We start from the raw sequence: 14,490 nt of genomic DNA, 5'->3' as shown, positions 1-14,490 counted from the left end.
TAAAAATGTACTTAACTAAGTAGGCAGGTAAGTCGACAATAACTTATTGTAACAATATTTAATTAAATTTGACCTATTTGCATAATCATAGTTAAATTATTGTTTTAATAGTTTTTTAAAGCTAATTGCTTGCATTATACCTATATACCTACCTACTCAAATAAGTTCTATACCGTAAACCCCAGTAAGTACAATAATAATTAATAAATTGTATTGTTCCAATAATTTATTATAACCTTGAAACCAGTGGCGGTCCTCCATGAGGTGTGCATTTCAGTCTTCTTACAAAGCAATATAGTAAATTGATGCATGTTTTTCAAAATCTAAAGAGACCTACCTGCTTATTAAAAAGAATTCACAAGAGGGCCTCAAAGCTATTATTTAAAATATGAACAAATAGGTAGGGAGGTATAATAATGATGCTTTTGGACGTCAATGTGTTTAGGTAGGTAACCTAAAGAAATTTAATGCAAGAAAACCAGCTTTTTAAAAAAAAATACTTAGGTAAATAGGTACCTACCTAGGTGCCTTACTCACAAATAAGTCAATTGGTTTAATCTCTACATCGAAACCAGTTATGGTCTGAAGCATCATCGCTTCTTAATAAACTGTCACTGGATTTGCGCCAAAAACCTATCTTACCTACTAGTCGCTTATTAAGGTGACGCATCAGTGAAACGCCAAATAATTTTCAACTGTACGCGCGACGAAATTTTGGACTCGCTGCCATTCACTGAGAGAATGTTGACCCAGGAACACGTCACTTTGCTGCGTGATGGCGACGGGTCAATTAATTCTAAAATCGTGTAAAGATGACTAAAAACGTTACCCATTTACTTTTAAAAGAAAACATGTCAATGAATATATTATTATTGTTACTAATAGAACAATAAACAGAACATAAAATGGACGTATGTTGGATTTATATGACAATTAATATTTCGTTTGACAGGCGTCATTTTCACCCGCCACCCGCAATCCGCGCATCGCCTAGCGACGATCTTTTTAGACCGTGCCTCAACTAATGCATGGCCTTAATATATTTCTTGATTGAGAAGGTATGTTAGAATATAGGTACCTACCAATCTACCCATTATAATTAGTCAATAGGTAGGTACGTATTTAAATATTTATATTCATAAGGTAGGTAAGTAGGTACAGCTGTTGTATTGAGATACTTATATTAAAAGCTGATTTTAATCTATACACGATAAAGATTTTACAATAATTATGTCATAACGCAATAATGTAGCAGTCAACAGCCATGAAGGAACTGAAAAAAAAGAAATGACATGCCCACTCTTATTAAGTCGATTTCCCTCCAAAAGTAATGTCATATTTAAAACTCCGCGCTCCGCCCTGAACAACCAATAAAAACTTTGTCTTTCCAGCTTTAACACACAGAAAACGAAAGAGACAGCAGATGTTCGTAAGTTCGGTTTTTGAAAGGCTGCGTTTTCATAATGAGATGGAATAAATTTAGGCGTGTCTTCAGCACACACACACTGCTGGGTGTGCTTGTGTTGGAGCGAAGGAGCTGTCAAGCGGTTAATATAGTTATACCAGGTCTATTTCTTGTCATGTAGCGAGACGAAGTCGTCCTGTCCTGTCCATTACTGCAGGACACACTTCAATTTAAAACATCGTCGACCCGGTACACACACATTCTTGCGTGCATTGTGCTAATATTATTATTACGATCGTGTGTGATTTTCAATACATGTTTATCATTGCTATTGTTTTTATTGGCTAACTTCGGATCGGTGTGCAATGTCAGTTGGAACGCGTTCAAATGCACACGGTCAGACTTTTTCCGCTCGCGAAAATGTCTATAAAAACACGTTTTCGTATGTTTTAATAAACTCTGACTTAAAAAAAAGTGAATTGTGTAAAATATATATTGACTCTGTGCAATGATTCCGGCAAAATATCGACAATAGACTGTGTAAATAACTATGAACAATGAAAATCGATTGTCCCATCATTGATTGCGTGTGACATTTTTGTGATTGTGAAAAATAACCCATAAAATGTGCAATTAAAGTTGAAGACAGTTAAAAGTGGACGGTAATCGTTAACGTTTTAACTATTGGAAGAACATTAGGCGCAGGTTAGTCCACGTTTGATTGTTTTTTAATCGACCGGTCATAATATTCTTTATGGTGGCTTTTTTGTAATGACAGTTTGATAGAAATGACAGATTGTGTTCACGTGAATTGTTTATTTACGACTTTCAGACAATTAATCACGCGTTTCGTACGAGCTTACCTTATGCCGCTGATGCTTTTGTATTTAAGTTGTTAAAATTCTGACATTTTCGTGTGTGAAAACAATCAAAAGAACGATAAATTAAGACTGTGTTTTTTTACCAACATAATATTCAAAATAGGGATTCTATATTTGAATTTGAACTTATTGACTGATAGATTAGTTACCTACCTACGCTAGTTAAGTGCTGGGTACCTACTGATACCTATATAGGTAAGCGTTTTTTAATAGGGCAGTGAATTTGTGCCTAAGCAATTTATTGATTTTTCAATATTTATGAAACAAACAAACTTACATGTTTTCTGTGCTAATGACTGAATTGTGTGGTGTCAAAAAATTCAATTAAATACACATAAGTACCTACTTAACTTAAATTTTGACGTTGGTAGATTAGATACCTGTATGAACATTATAAAATTTAAAGTAAATTCGTGAAAGATGGCATTTGAAGACCGTTGCAGCCCAAACCAAGCGAACAGTCCTGGCCCGATGGCGAATGGATCTCCAACAAACCACTCAAGCCCGACTAGCTCTCCAAGCCCAAACCCCAACGAACGAGCTCTGAAGCCTTACACCTGCAGCACCATCACCTCAAAATACGACAGGACAAAGTCTCCGAGCGATAGAATGATATCGTCAAACATGGCTTATGTGAAGACCCAAGGGATTGTTACACTTCCAGTAAACATGACATCCAACGAAATTGACGAAAGCAGTTATTTGCCGAACAGAAATCATCAGAATGTTATTTACAATCCGTATTTGAACCCGTACGTTATCATGAATGGAAATTCGCCGCTGAGGTCTTTCGTCGGAGCAGCTTTCGATGCGAGACCATTGCTGGTGCACCATCAGAATTTTTCGCCACCTCATCATATAGCAAATCATCCTCAACAAATCAACGGAATTGACACTGAAGACCATAATACTAATTTGCAGTTCTCAATTTCCAATATTCTTCGACCTGAATTCGGCTTGAACGCTATCAGGAAGAGTACCAATAAAATCGAAGGTCCAAAAGCAGGTGGACCTATCCAGAGTATTTTATACAAGCCTTACGAGCTGGCGAAGCAGTCTCATGACGTTAGAAATATTCAAATTAAAACACAAAACGATTATAATATTAATGGAAGAACTTTAAGCAGTAAGAAAAGTATGGAAATACGAAACGCCAGGCTACCGTTAGGCGGATTACATCATGCTGTGTCACAAATTGGAGTAGTTAAACCAATTCCTTCGAAGCACACCTCTAACGGCTTCGCGGATCCCGGAAGAGCCAGCTCTAATCACTCCCAAATCGAAAGGCCGAAGAATTTCGCCAGTTTTCACGCTGCTACGACGAGCGTCGAAGAATCTTGCAGGCCTGGCTCAGCAAACTCTTCTATCTCGACGGCGTCTTCATCGATAGCTGCCGGATCTGACGACGGGACATCTTCGAAGGCTGGCGACTCCTCGAATGGGGACCAGGGCAAGGGGCAGCAGTGGCCGGCGTGGGTTTACTGCACCAGATACAGCGACAGACCCAGTTCTGGTGAGTTTTATTTGATTTATTACTTTTGACTAACCGTTGTAGTATAAGGAATCTGAAATTATAGCGCGAAGGACTAGCGACACCCTTAACTACTATAGGTAACTACCTACCTAAGTACCTAATTAATTCTTCTTCTTCTTCCACGGCGCTACATCCCGGGGTGGGATTTGGCCTCCTCCGCAACCGCTCTCCACTCACGCCTGTCTCTCGCCACACTTCTCCAGTTACCGGGTCTTCCTATATGAAACCAGTCCTCTTCTACGACGTCAGCCCATCTCCTTCTTGGTCGGCCTCTGGGTCTCTTCGTTGGAGTAGCCACTTCGTCATGATCCTTGGCGCACTAACTTCAGGCATTCGCTCCACATGTTCCGCCCATCGTAGTATTTGGGACTTACAGTATCTTATGATTGTTTGTTGTTTAATCACCTCTTCCAACTCGTTTCAATCAGCTCTTCCAACTAGTAATTAATAATAATTAATTAAACCTAATTAATTATTGGTTCTATAATCGTATAACTAATAGGTATTATTTGTATTAGATAGAGGAAGGACAGATTCTTCTGTCAATGCGGCCACGGCGAAATCAGTTTGCAACGGTGTTAGTGTCATTTTAAAGTAACGATACCAACACCTAAATGAGTCGCCTGCACTGCCACAAGAACCTGACACCACTCTACCATACCTAGGTATGTGGTTAGCGCCGTCGTTGGAGAAAGAATAGAGAATAGTTTCTATACTTAGGTACCTACTTACTAAAATTATACTTATAAACGTAAATAAGTATTAAATCAACATAATCTACTAAATTTATGATTTTATAGAGATAGGTAAGGTAAAGCTTGGTAGTACCTACCTACGTAGATGGCAGGCGAAATTCCAGTAGGAGCCCTGAAAGTATTTTTTATAGCTCTACATTGCTTACAGCAAATTATTAACATCTAGGTACCTATATAGATATGACCTACCTACGGACAGATTCGAATAAGGTTCTGCAATTGAAACTGTTGAATGAGATTATAGGAAATAATCGCGCCTTGTCGCCTCGTGTTTATTACATTTCTAATGCCATCCGAGCCACTCAATATCCAGTGATCGCGAAAACTTTGTTGTTAGAAAATTTCCTTGGCCGGTGACATGCTACCAATCCGCTCCTGCCGGTAGGTGTGTACCTACCTACTTAGCTACCGGTGGCGAGGGGTGGAGGTAGGCTGTTAAGATTGAACATAAATTGTGCACACTAAACTTTGTTAATCATACTTAGGTGCGGCCCGTAAGCATTGGGTTTTGTTTAGTTCTCTATACATTTATAACTAATCTGTTAAATAACGATAATGATATCGTTAAGGCTAATTCATAAATTCCAAAACATTGTATATTCCCAATCCCAACTAAATAAATAATAATACACGATGTTTTCATTGAATTGTAACTATCAGTATAAGTAAATAATATACCTACAGGTACCTACGTTCTAATGTACGCATTTTTATTCCATATTTTATTAAAACAATAAGTCATAAAAATATGCTTATTTTTCCGTAATTCTTCATGCACACCCTGTGTCAATACTACCAAAGAACACCAACACAACTGCAAATCGTTTTTAGCGTACAACAGTGTCCCTGTAGAACGAAAGACCTCTACCTAATTTTAAAACACAATTTGCAGAAGGTGCTGCGTAGTTATTAAAATAGGTACCTAGGAGGTAATTGAACCCTGCCTAAACCAAACCATAATAGTTTAAGTAGATATGCTATGGGCGATCCGATTATTTGTTTACGTTGAATTAAAAATAGGTAGGTAGGTCCAACATATTGCAGATGGCATTGGTCAGTTTTTATTGGTAGGTACCTAGGTATACTTTTAGATATTTTATAGATAAACGAATATTTTTTGACTATTATCTACTGTTCTACTACTTATGGCTTGGATTTGGCAGGATTTCATTGCAATTCAAAAACTAACAAACACCTTCTACCTACCTAGTCATAGTTGAATGCAGGGAACTCACAAATAATTGAAACTGAAATACCTAACGAGTAAGCAGATGCAGGCAACCGATCTCGAGTATGGAATAATATTGAATAAATTTTAAAACGTGTCAAGAATACGTTATACGTCGAATACTGAAAACTACTCTCGGTTTATGCATTTACGCTCATTTAATATTGGCTTATTACACACACTATTGCACGTGCATAATGCTTGTTTCATTTTCGTAGGACACTCACACAATCAAAACCCTGCATCAACATGTGGCGTATTGAACATAGCCTATCGGTATTATATTTATTAGGTATCTGTTCTGTGGTTGAATGAAAACAAATAGTTTTTACTGAAAAAGTTTAGTGTGCACTAAGTAGGATCTTACCTAACAGCCTACTCCACCCCTCGTCACTGCCACCTACATAGGTAGGTATAAGTTATTTTCATCTGTAACTAGGGGATGTCGTCAATTGGCAATAATAATATACTTAATAATATAATTGATTGCAGAAATAGGACGACAGTTGGACAAACAAAATTATTAATATCGAGCTGTGGTTTTGCATGCGCATTTCCGGAAACAATCTTGCGGCCTGTGTTGCGCTTATTAACTGGGATGTCGCGTTATTGAGTATTTTGCAGAGCTTGCACACCGTTGGCTGGAGAGCCACTATTTTAATTTTTGAAAAATTCTCACCTATTTAGAATTTCATGTGACAACAGCAGGTCGATTAATCCAATCGAGAATATGTATAGATATAATACCTATTGTTATTTGGTATCACAATCAGCCTGACAAAGGCCTCTCCATGCTGATTATATTCCTCTGTGCGTTGTCTTACTATGTTAAACTTACCTATTCGGTTACCAGGGCTATCTAGATAGGTTTGAACTAGTTTTTGTTCATCGATTGTGAATGGTAGAAAAATGTCAGTTTTCTAATTGGAATTATTAGATACCTAACCTCATATTGTTAAAATTTAATGAATGATGCATGTAGTATGTACCTATCTACCTATAATTTAAATCTTAATTGATTTAATTATATATTATATCTATACATAAATAGGTACCTACATATTTACAGCTAGTGTCATCTACTGTTAGATCTTTGAGTCTACATAAATAAATAATTAGTATGCACGTACGCAAACTGTTCACGTAGGTAGGTAGGTACCTATCTCGTTTACCGCCAATGACCGAGACATACGATGCTAAAAATCGATGCAGACTAAGGTGCTACAACGGTGCTTGATTCCAAAAAATGGATCCAATTGGAATCAAGCAAGAACCATCATAGTCTGCAATGCTGTGTGTTTTGGCCTCAGAGTAATGTTTTGGCACTTATAATCTTAAATAGGGTCAAACTTGAGGCTGCAAGTCGACGAGATTAAATTTACTTACCAGGTATACTTTGCCCTTAGGTTGACACAAATTGGTACAAGTCATGAGTTAATTTATATCATCCTGCAATTCCATCAAATCGATTGTTAGGTAGTTCAGTTTGTACCTAGTTATGATGAATTGTTTTTAATATATATAATTATCACGCACTCCACTGTCTAAACTCTAAAATGAGAATGGTGTGTAGCAGTGGCGTGCTAGAAGCAGGTACCACTCATAAATATTCAATAAAGTATGTCCTACCTACCGAATATATATCTATAGGTAAGTAGGTACCTACTATTTTATAGGTATTTATCGATCAATTGTATGGTCAAATTTGCTTATTACCTATATATTATTTAAGATGTCCACCACTCCATAAAACCACCGCACGCAGCATCTTTTGGAACCTAGTATGATTCCACGTTTGACAAGATTTTTGTATAGTAGATACCTAGATGGGTTACGATAATTTCAGGTATTTCAGGCACAGTTATGTAAGTATTAAGTACATGTAGGTACCTAGTTAAGTAAGTACCTATCTATCGAATTGGGTTGTCAGTAGTGGGTACCTACTTAGGTGGGTACCTACATGTTTTCAATGAACTTTGAAATCGCAATAACAAAATTTTTCAAAGGTTACCGATGACTGCATTATCGCATGATTTGTTAGTAAGTATATGTACCTACCTACCTACTGCGGCCTATGGATAATAATGCAATTACCTATGTCATTTCAGAAATTGACCAATTCCTTTCCCCATGCTTTCTATAGGCACATCCACACATGCGATACCCATTACGTTGACTATTGAAGTTTAGAACCAGGAGTCATGGATATCAGGACTGAATGTAGGTCTCCCTGATAAAAATTCTATCCAGTAAAAAAACCCTGCATGATCTCTAGTTCACGGAAAATTGACCGCTGTTGGCAATTTAGTGCAAACGTGAAAATAAGTTGTAGGTAGGGGTAGCTATTGTAATTTTGAGATTTTTCCTTATTCACTTCATGTTTGCTACATTATTCAGGAATGAATAACAATATTGGCGAGCCTAAGTAACTCTGTAACTAGTGTAACTTAAATTGATTCGAATTAATAAAAAAAAATCTTAATGATCTGTATTCGTATATTCATATTCAATAATTGGAATACTTATACAGGGGCGTAGCAAGGTGTTTTAGTGACCGGGCAGTAACAAAAATGTGGCTCATACACAATATAAAACTTGTACCTGGGCACACTTGTATGGACCTATAATATTTATAAATATCTAGTTCAATTTTATTCGGTTACCGTTAAAAGATTTAAATAACATGGATTAACTAACTAATAATATAGGTAGGTATCTGAATCTGCGTATTTAAAAAAAATACACCATTCAAACTGGGGATCCTCAATTTTTTGATGTAGGTAAAAATTATAGAACTTTTCATCCTATTTGCTGTTAAACGAAACAGTGAATTTTCAACATATCACAGGTACCTACCTACATACTAAACAAAAATTATCATTAAGGGGCCACATGCCCAGCAATGGTCAAAATGGAGATTTTATGGTATTTTCAAAGCATTCGAATGAACATTCCTTAATTGTTGTAGATATTATCCTTTATATTTATTTCAAACATTTGATGACTGCGTAAAGTATTTTTATTACATAAAATAGTATTATTTTAAACCTCTCGACCTAATGTTTTAGAATTTAGTCATATTTCAGTACATCCAGTGCAGTGGTGTTAAGATTTATTAATTTTTAAACACATTTATAAAACCATTAGTAATAGTAATGTTAACATTATATAGTGAAATATTAACGATAAAAAAATATATTTTATAATCTCTGTGATCCCATATTTGACAAGAATTAGGCATTTTATTATTCAAAAAATGGGCACAATCGCAGATAATTCTAAAGATAATACTGATTATAAGCTATGTCTTTGACCATTCATGTGATAAAACATCCTACGAATAATGATTGTTTTATAATAATTAAGTATTATTATATATTATAAGGTAAGCTCGACATACCTACGAAATGTATTACCTAATTTTTATTTTTCCATTTCAGTGAAATTTCACATCAGTATCCGGGGCAACTGCCCCAATCGCCCGCCCCTTGCTACGCAACTGCCTAAAGCAGTGGTTCTTAAACTTTTCGAAGTCACGGTACACCTTTGATCATAAGAAAAAAATGCGGTGCATCAAAATCAAACGGTCTGAAAAAAAAATTATAAAACAGTCAAAGAAAAAAAATATTATAGAAAAGACATTACATACATGGAAAAACTTTAACTAAAATTACCCAAAACAAAATGGAATTTATTTGATGTGAAAATCAATTAATGTGATACCTGAGCATGTCGGATTTCGCAAATTTCAGAAACATTAGGTCGAATAATTGATATGGCTACCCTCAATAATTCTTAGTCTAAAGTCTAAGTCTAAGTCGTTCTCGTTTTTTAGTTTTTATATTAGTTATTGTTGAGAAACCGAGCTCACACAAAAATATGATGTTGAAAACTTTAAATTTTCAGTGTCCTCATGTAGAGAAGTAGTTATTCGTCTTGGACAGATATCCAAAATTCCTCCATAGTTGCCTATATCATAAAATTTAATTTTTGACAAGGTGACCAATTCTTCGTTTTATTGGTATGAAAATTCACAACTCGATGTACATATAAATCGTAGCAAATAGATTTCGTATCCAGTCATAATATTCTATATCTAAGGAAGAAAATTAATATGCAATATTTTCTTAAAGTTAAATGTTCTGTTATAGTGGAAATAATTTCCTCGGCAATGTTTTCGTTAAGTGAAGATTTTTCTGTTTTTATAATTTTTTTCGCGGTGCACCGTTTAAGAACCACTGGCCTAGAGGCTATAAAGTTATTTATTATCCATGCTATATCGAATTATATGAAATTTTTCCTGTTTTGATTGATTGAAATGATTTAGATAAAATTAAATATTTACGGAACGAATATTTTTGCTTGAGCGTGGGGCCCCACTTCTGTCCATTAGAGTACCCGTGAATTCAAGTCTATTATATTGTATTTATTCCTCTAGGTAGGTATGTAGGCATATTTTTACCTATTTCGTATAGGTATCTAGCGGTTGAAAATCGACGAATCACCTACCTACATACAGTCCACTTTTCAAATGACTTATTAGGTAATATGCACCCACTTAAATTAGTTATCGAAATAAATTTATTTTTCATTTTCCAGTCTAGCCCTATCTGCAATCGCCATGCGTGTCATAGGTAGATATTTACCTGCCTGTATGAAATAGATTCATTATGGCCGTTGCATCATGCGTTTTTATCTAAGCACTTGCACATGTATGACTATGCAACATTACCTGGTATTATTACCTACCAGTCTACCTCTGTAACACCTATACCTGCATGCTTATTATTTACCTTGTGTATGCAGCAACGTGTGGTCCGATTCGTAGTAATAGGTCATATTAATTTATACAACACAGTATTGATTAGGTAGGTATCTACCTACCTACATCTTGAATGCAGCTATTGATTGGTTTTGACGAAAAAGAATCAATTTAGGGCTTATTGAGAGGCATAAGTATCTACAACTAGGTACATCTAAATTGTAAGCAAGTAGTTAGGTTACCTACTTCCAGATTGCCAGCCAGTTACGGCATACACCTTGATGCCAAAAATCACTGAATAAAATTGCTTCCTTATAGTAGGTAGGCACTTATATGAATAAATACATTAGGTACTAAACATAATAACATTAATAGTTACCAGTGGCGAAGGGTGACTTTTGGAAAGAGGTAGGCTGTGGAGATCTGATTAAAAGAACACACTTGTCAGGTGTAGGCGCTTTCGATAAATAATAAGTAATATGATATTACTACTAATGAATGGGTACACATATGACATCAATACACTAATTTAACGAAACTTCAAAAACTCACTGACGACATAAATTTAAGCGATCAGTTTAAATTACGTATTTTTTGAAAACATTTATACACATCAAAAATAATTAGATAAAAATTCTTTTTATTTTTAAAAACAGTCTATATTTATTAATACTCGATTAAACACCATAATTTTTTTTTTAATTATCTGATTATTAATTATTTAGTTTTAGGCTCTGCGATCGGAGCTTACCTTAGTTCATACAATTCGACAGACTGGGGACATAAAGTCCATATGAAAAAATTGAGAATTATTTGAAACATAATTCGACCTTTATTTACGTCAAGACAGATGGTGCGCTGTGGTATATTTTTATTATATATATACATATTATATATTTTTATCTGTGTAATATATTCTTACACATACGGCATCTCTCGTTGGCAAAATAAATTATTTTAAAGAATATATTATAACCAAGTGATTATATAAATAAGTCAATATGCAATTAAAAAATATTTTTCTTAAGAAGTTAGGCTTCAAATAATCGCCTAGTATGGAGTCTTCGCCACTGATAGTTACATTAAAGTATTGATATTCTGTTTTAATCATACTTACGTTTTATCAGTATAAAAACAAATTATTTTTCTATTGCCCTGCCTAATAAAATTAATCGAACATCAAGTAAGTTAGTTACTAAATCAATATTTAAGAGCAAGCTCCCATATTATTTTTTATTTATACACTTTTAAGGCATTCAATGCTGTCAACACAGATAATATTAATTCAAAAGTTTGTTTGATTGTGGACAATTAATTGAAGGAAGCAACACGCTCTATTCATTCATAGTAGTTAAGCTTGAGAATTTTAATAGTAAAGTTTTGGAATGAACAAAATCAACCGGTTAGAAAGCCCACAGGAAGCGTGGTGGCGTAGTGTGGAAATTGCGAAGGGTTTATTAGCTATTCTCTAACCTGGAATCAAAAATACCCAATGATTGGTCGTCGTATATAGGTATTATACCTAGGATTTATATCAGGATTTTTCTTACGCGATATAGCATTACGTACCTATATATTGCATTCTGTATCAGCTAACAATTTTATTTATTAAGTGCAGTGACTTTACTCGATAGAAACGTCAAAGTGCATGCGCCTGGTTTCGGAGCAGCTGGTCTGCGCATGCGAGGTGGAGAGGTACGAACCGGTTCCGGTATGGTGCCGATACCGTAGTCGGTAATCGGTAGGTAGGAACCTACCTATTTATCAGGAATCTGCCTGACTACAGATTTTGTAGCTCATTCGATTAGTTTTCCGGAGTTTTCACCTAACTTATTGTATGACTGCAGAAGTAAGTACCTAAGTAGCATGCGGTGAGATAGGTTTCAGATGTCTAGGAGTAGGGAACAAGATATTACATTGTCTCGCAGTACATAATATTAATTATTAAAATTATTAGTAGGTACATACTTACGCAATAAGAATCTACATAGATAATCGCCCACTACATTATGCATTTAGATTTTAGTTACATTTAGATAGCAATAGCGAAGATTGGAATGGATTACTTAATCGTAGGTACCTACCTACCTAACTATAGGTAGGTACCTATTTAGGTACCTATTAGTCATACTGACGGGACTTACACAAATGTTAATACTTATTGATATTGCCGATCTGTTACGATATTTTTCCGGTAGATTTAGGTAGGTACCTACCTACGTACAGATTATTACAGCATTTCAACGCATAAATATTAGTGGTAAATATAACATGCAGCACATTTGTAGGAAGATATACTGCTTATTATGACAAATATTACATTATGATAGGTATGTATCGACCAGTGGCGAAGAGTGGAGGAAGGCTGTGGAGATCCGAAATATCTAAGTAGTGCACACTATACCTACCTAAATTGTCAAACATACTTATTTGTTTTCATTGAACTAAGAATATAAATAATTGGAGATGATTTTGGTTAGTTTTTAAAATTAAATTAAACCATGCTTAAATGAAACCACACTACCTACCTAGAGGAGATTTGACCAACTTTTTTATTATCTATGTAGGCACTTAGGTGTAATTTAATTTTAATCTGATTGAATTGAAAAAATCACGGGCCTGTATCAAGCTACCAATTCGCCCCTGATTGGGCACCTAGGTAGGTAGGTAGGTACATACTGATTTCAACCATTCATACATGTATGTATATCGCTGAATCTATTGAAAGAACATTTTCAAAGTATTATAACCTCTAAGAAAGAGGGAGCCAGAAAATATAATCCCTCCCTGCATAGCTTCTTTCTCACTTTCCCTCTATATCTCGCATCACTCACTTCCATAATAATGCGAACGAATCGACTTTTTGCACGTCAACAGGATTCTTCGCTCTGCTAAAGAATATCAACAGTCAACAAAAAATACCTTAGGACTACAAAAGACATTAAATGCACATCAAATAACTAGATGAGGCATAAGATTTTACTTAGGGTCAGGAGCACCGTATAATCATTGAAAATTACGAATTTCTGGTAAGTAGGTACTTACCCAGATTACGATCCTACGCGAATTGCAATACCAAATGAACAGACTAATACCTACCGGTATTCTTGAAATATATAGAAAAAACAGAAGTATCAACTATAATATAGGTAAGTATGAAGGTCCTAATATTTTATAGCACGTGTCATTGCTGGTCTCTAATACCGTTGAAGGAAAACAGAAGTAAACAAGACATAGCGTAACCCGACAAAAATACAGTCACATTAAACCTTTTATGTTAATAAATACATTTTTTCCACTTTCAATACCGAATATATCGCTATTGTCCGATTTTTAAAACCAGTATTTCGGTATCGAAATATACTGGGATACCGGTATTGCAATCCCTACCCTGTATGATCACATATGTACCTACCTACTTACATATTTATCCATCATAATGAATATACATTTAATAATTAAACTTACATATAACTTTCCTTTACCTATATTATTGGTACCTAGGTAACCTATTGTTTAATTACATTTAACTTTCTACTTAAAGTTCTATTTTAGTACCAAGAGATATATACCTACATAGCATACTTAACATATTTTATTTTTATGTTCACTTAACCTAGTAAAGTTTTATAGATATACCTACTTAAGCATTTGGTAAAACATTATATTGAAGTTTGCAATGGAATCGTAATTTTGAAAAAAAGTAGCAATTTGCGATAAGTATACTTAATATATTTGCCATGATAGGTACCTAAGTACTTATATATTTTACCACGATTTAATATATTGTTAGGTTACTAAATGAAAATGACGTATATTAGGTAATTTAAAATAAAAAATATATATAAAGGCTGACTATATTTAGACCGTGGTATTTACTGAATTGCGAATTACGATGGTATCGTTAGTTATTGATTATCTTCGA

The 14,490-nt window shown here is 34.8% G+C and overlaps 1 protein-coding gene across 1 annotated transcript in view; it reads left to right on the top strand.

Annotated features, from left to right (window-relative positions):
* The first annotated feature begins 1,769 nt into the window (after nucleotides 1–1,769).
* inv (invected) overlaps nucleotides 1,770–14,490 on the top strand; it is a 31,173-nt gene continuing 18,452 nt past the window's right edge. Inside the window, exon 1 of the mRNA XM_085943013.1 lies at nucleotides 1,770–3,799. Coding sequence (XP_085799139.1) covers nucleotides 2,707–3,799 — 1,093 coding nt within the window. The 5' untranslated portion in view covers nucleotides 1,770–2,706. The remainder of the gene's footprint in view (nucleotides 3,800–14,490) is intronic.

Source organism: Rhyacophila brunnea, unplaced genomic scaffold (genome assembly GCF_057557595.1).
Source record: "Rhyacophila brunnea isolate RB1 unplaced genomic scaffold, BYU_Rbru_1.0 scaffold_15, whole genome shotgun sequence".
NCBI classification, from domain to species: Eukaryota; Metazoa; Arthropoda; class Insecta; order Trichoptera; family Rhyacophilidae; genus Rhyacophila; species Rhyacophila brunnea.
Note: the sequence above shows the minus strand (reverse complement) of the source record. Positions and strands in the feature narration are given on the sequence as shown.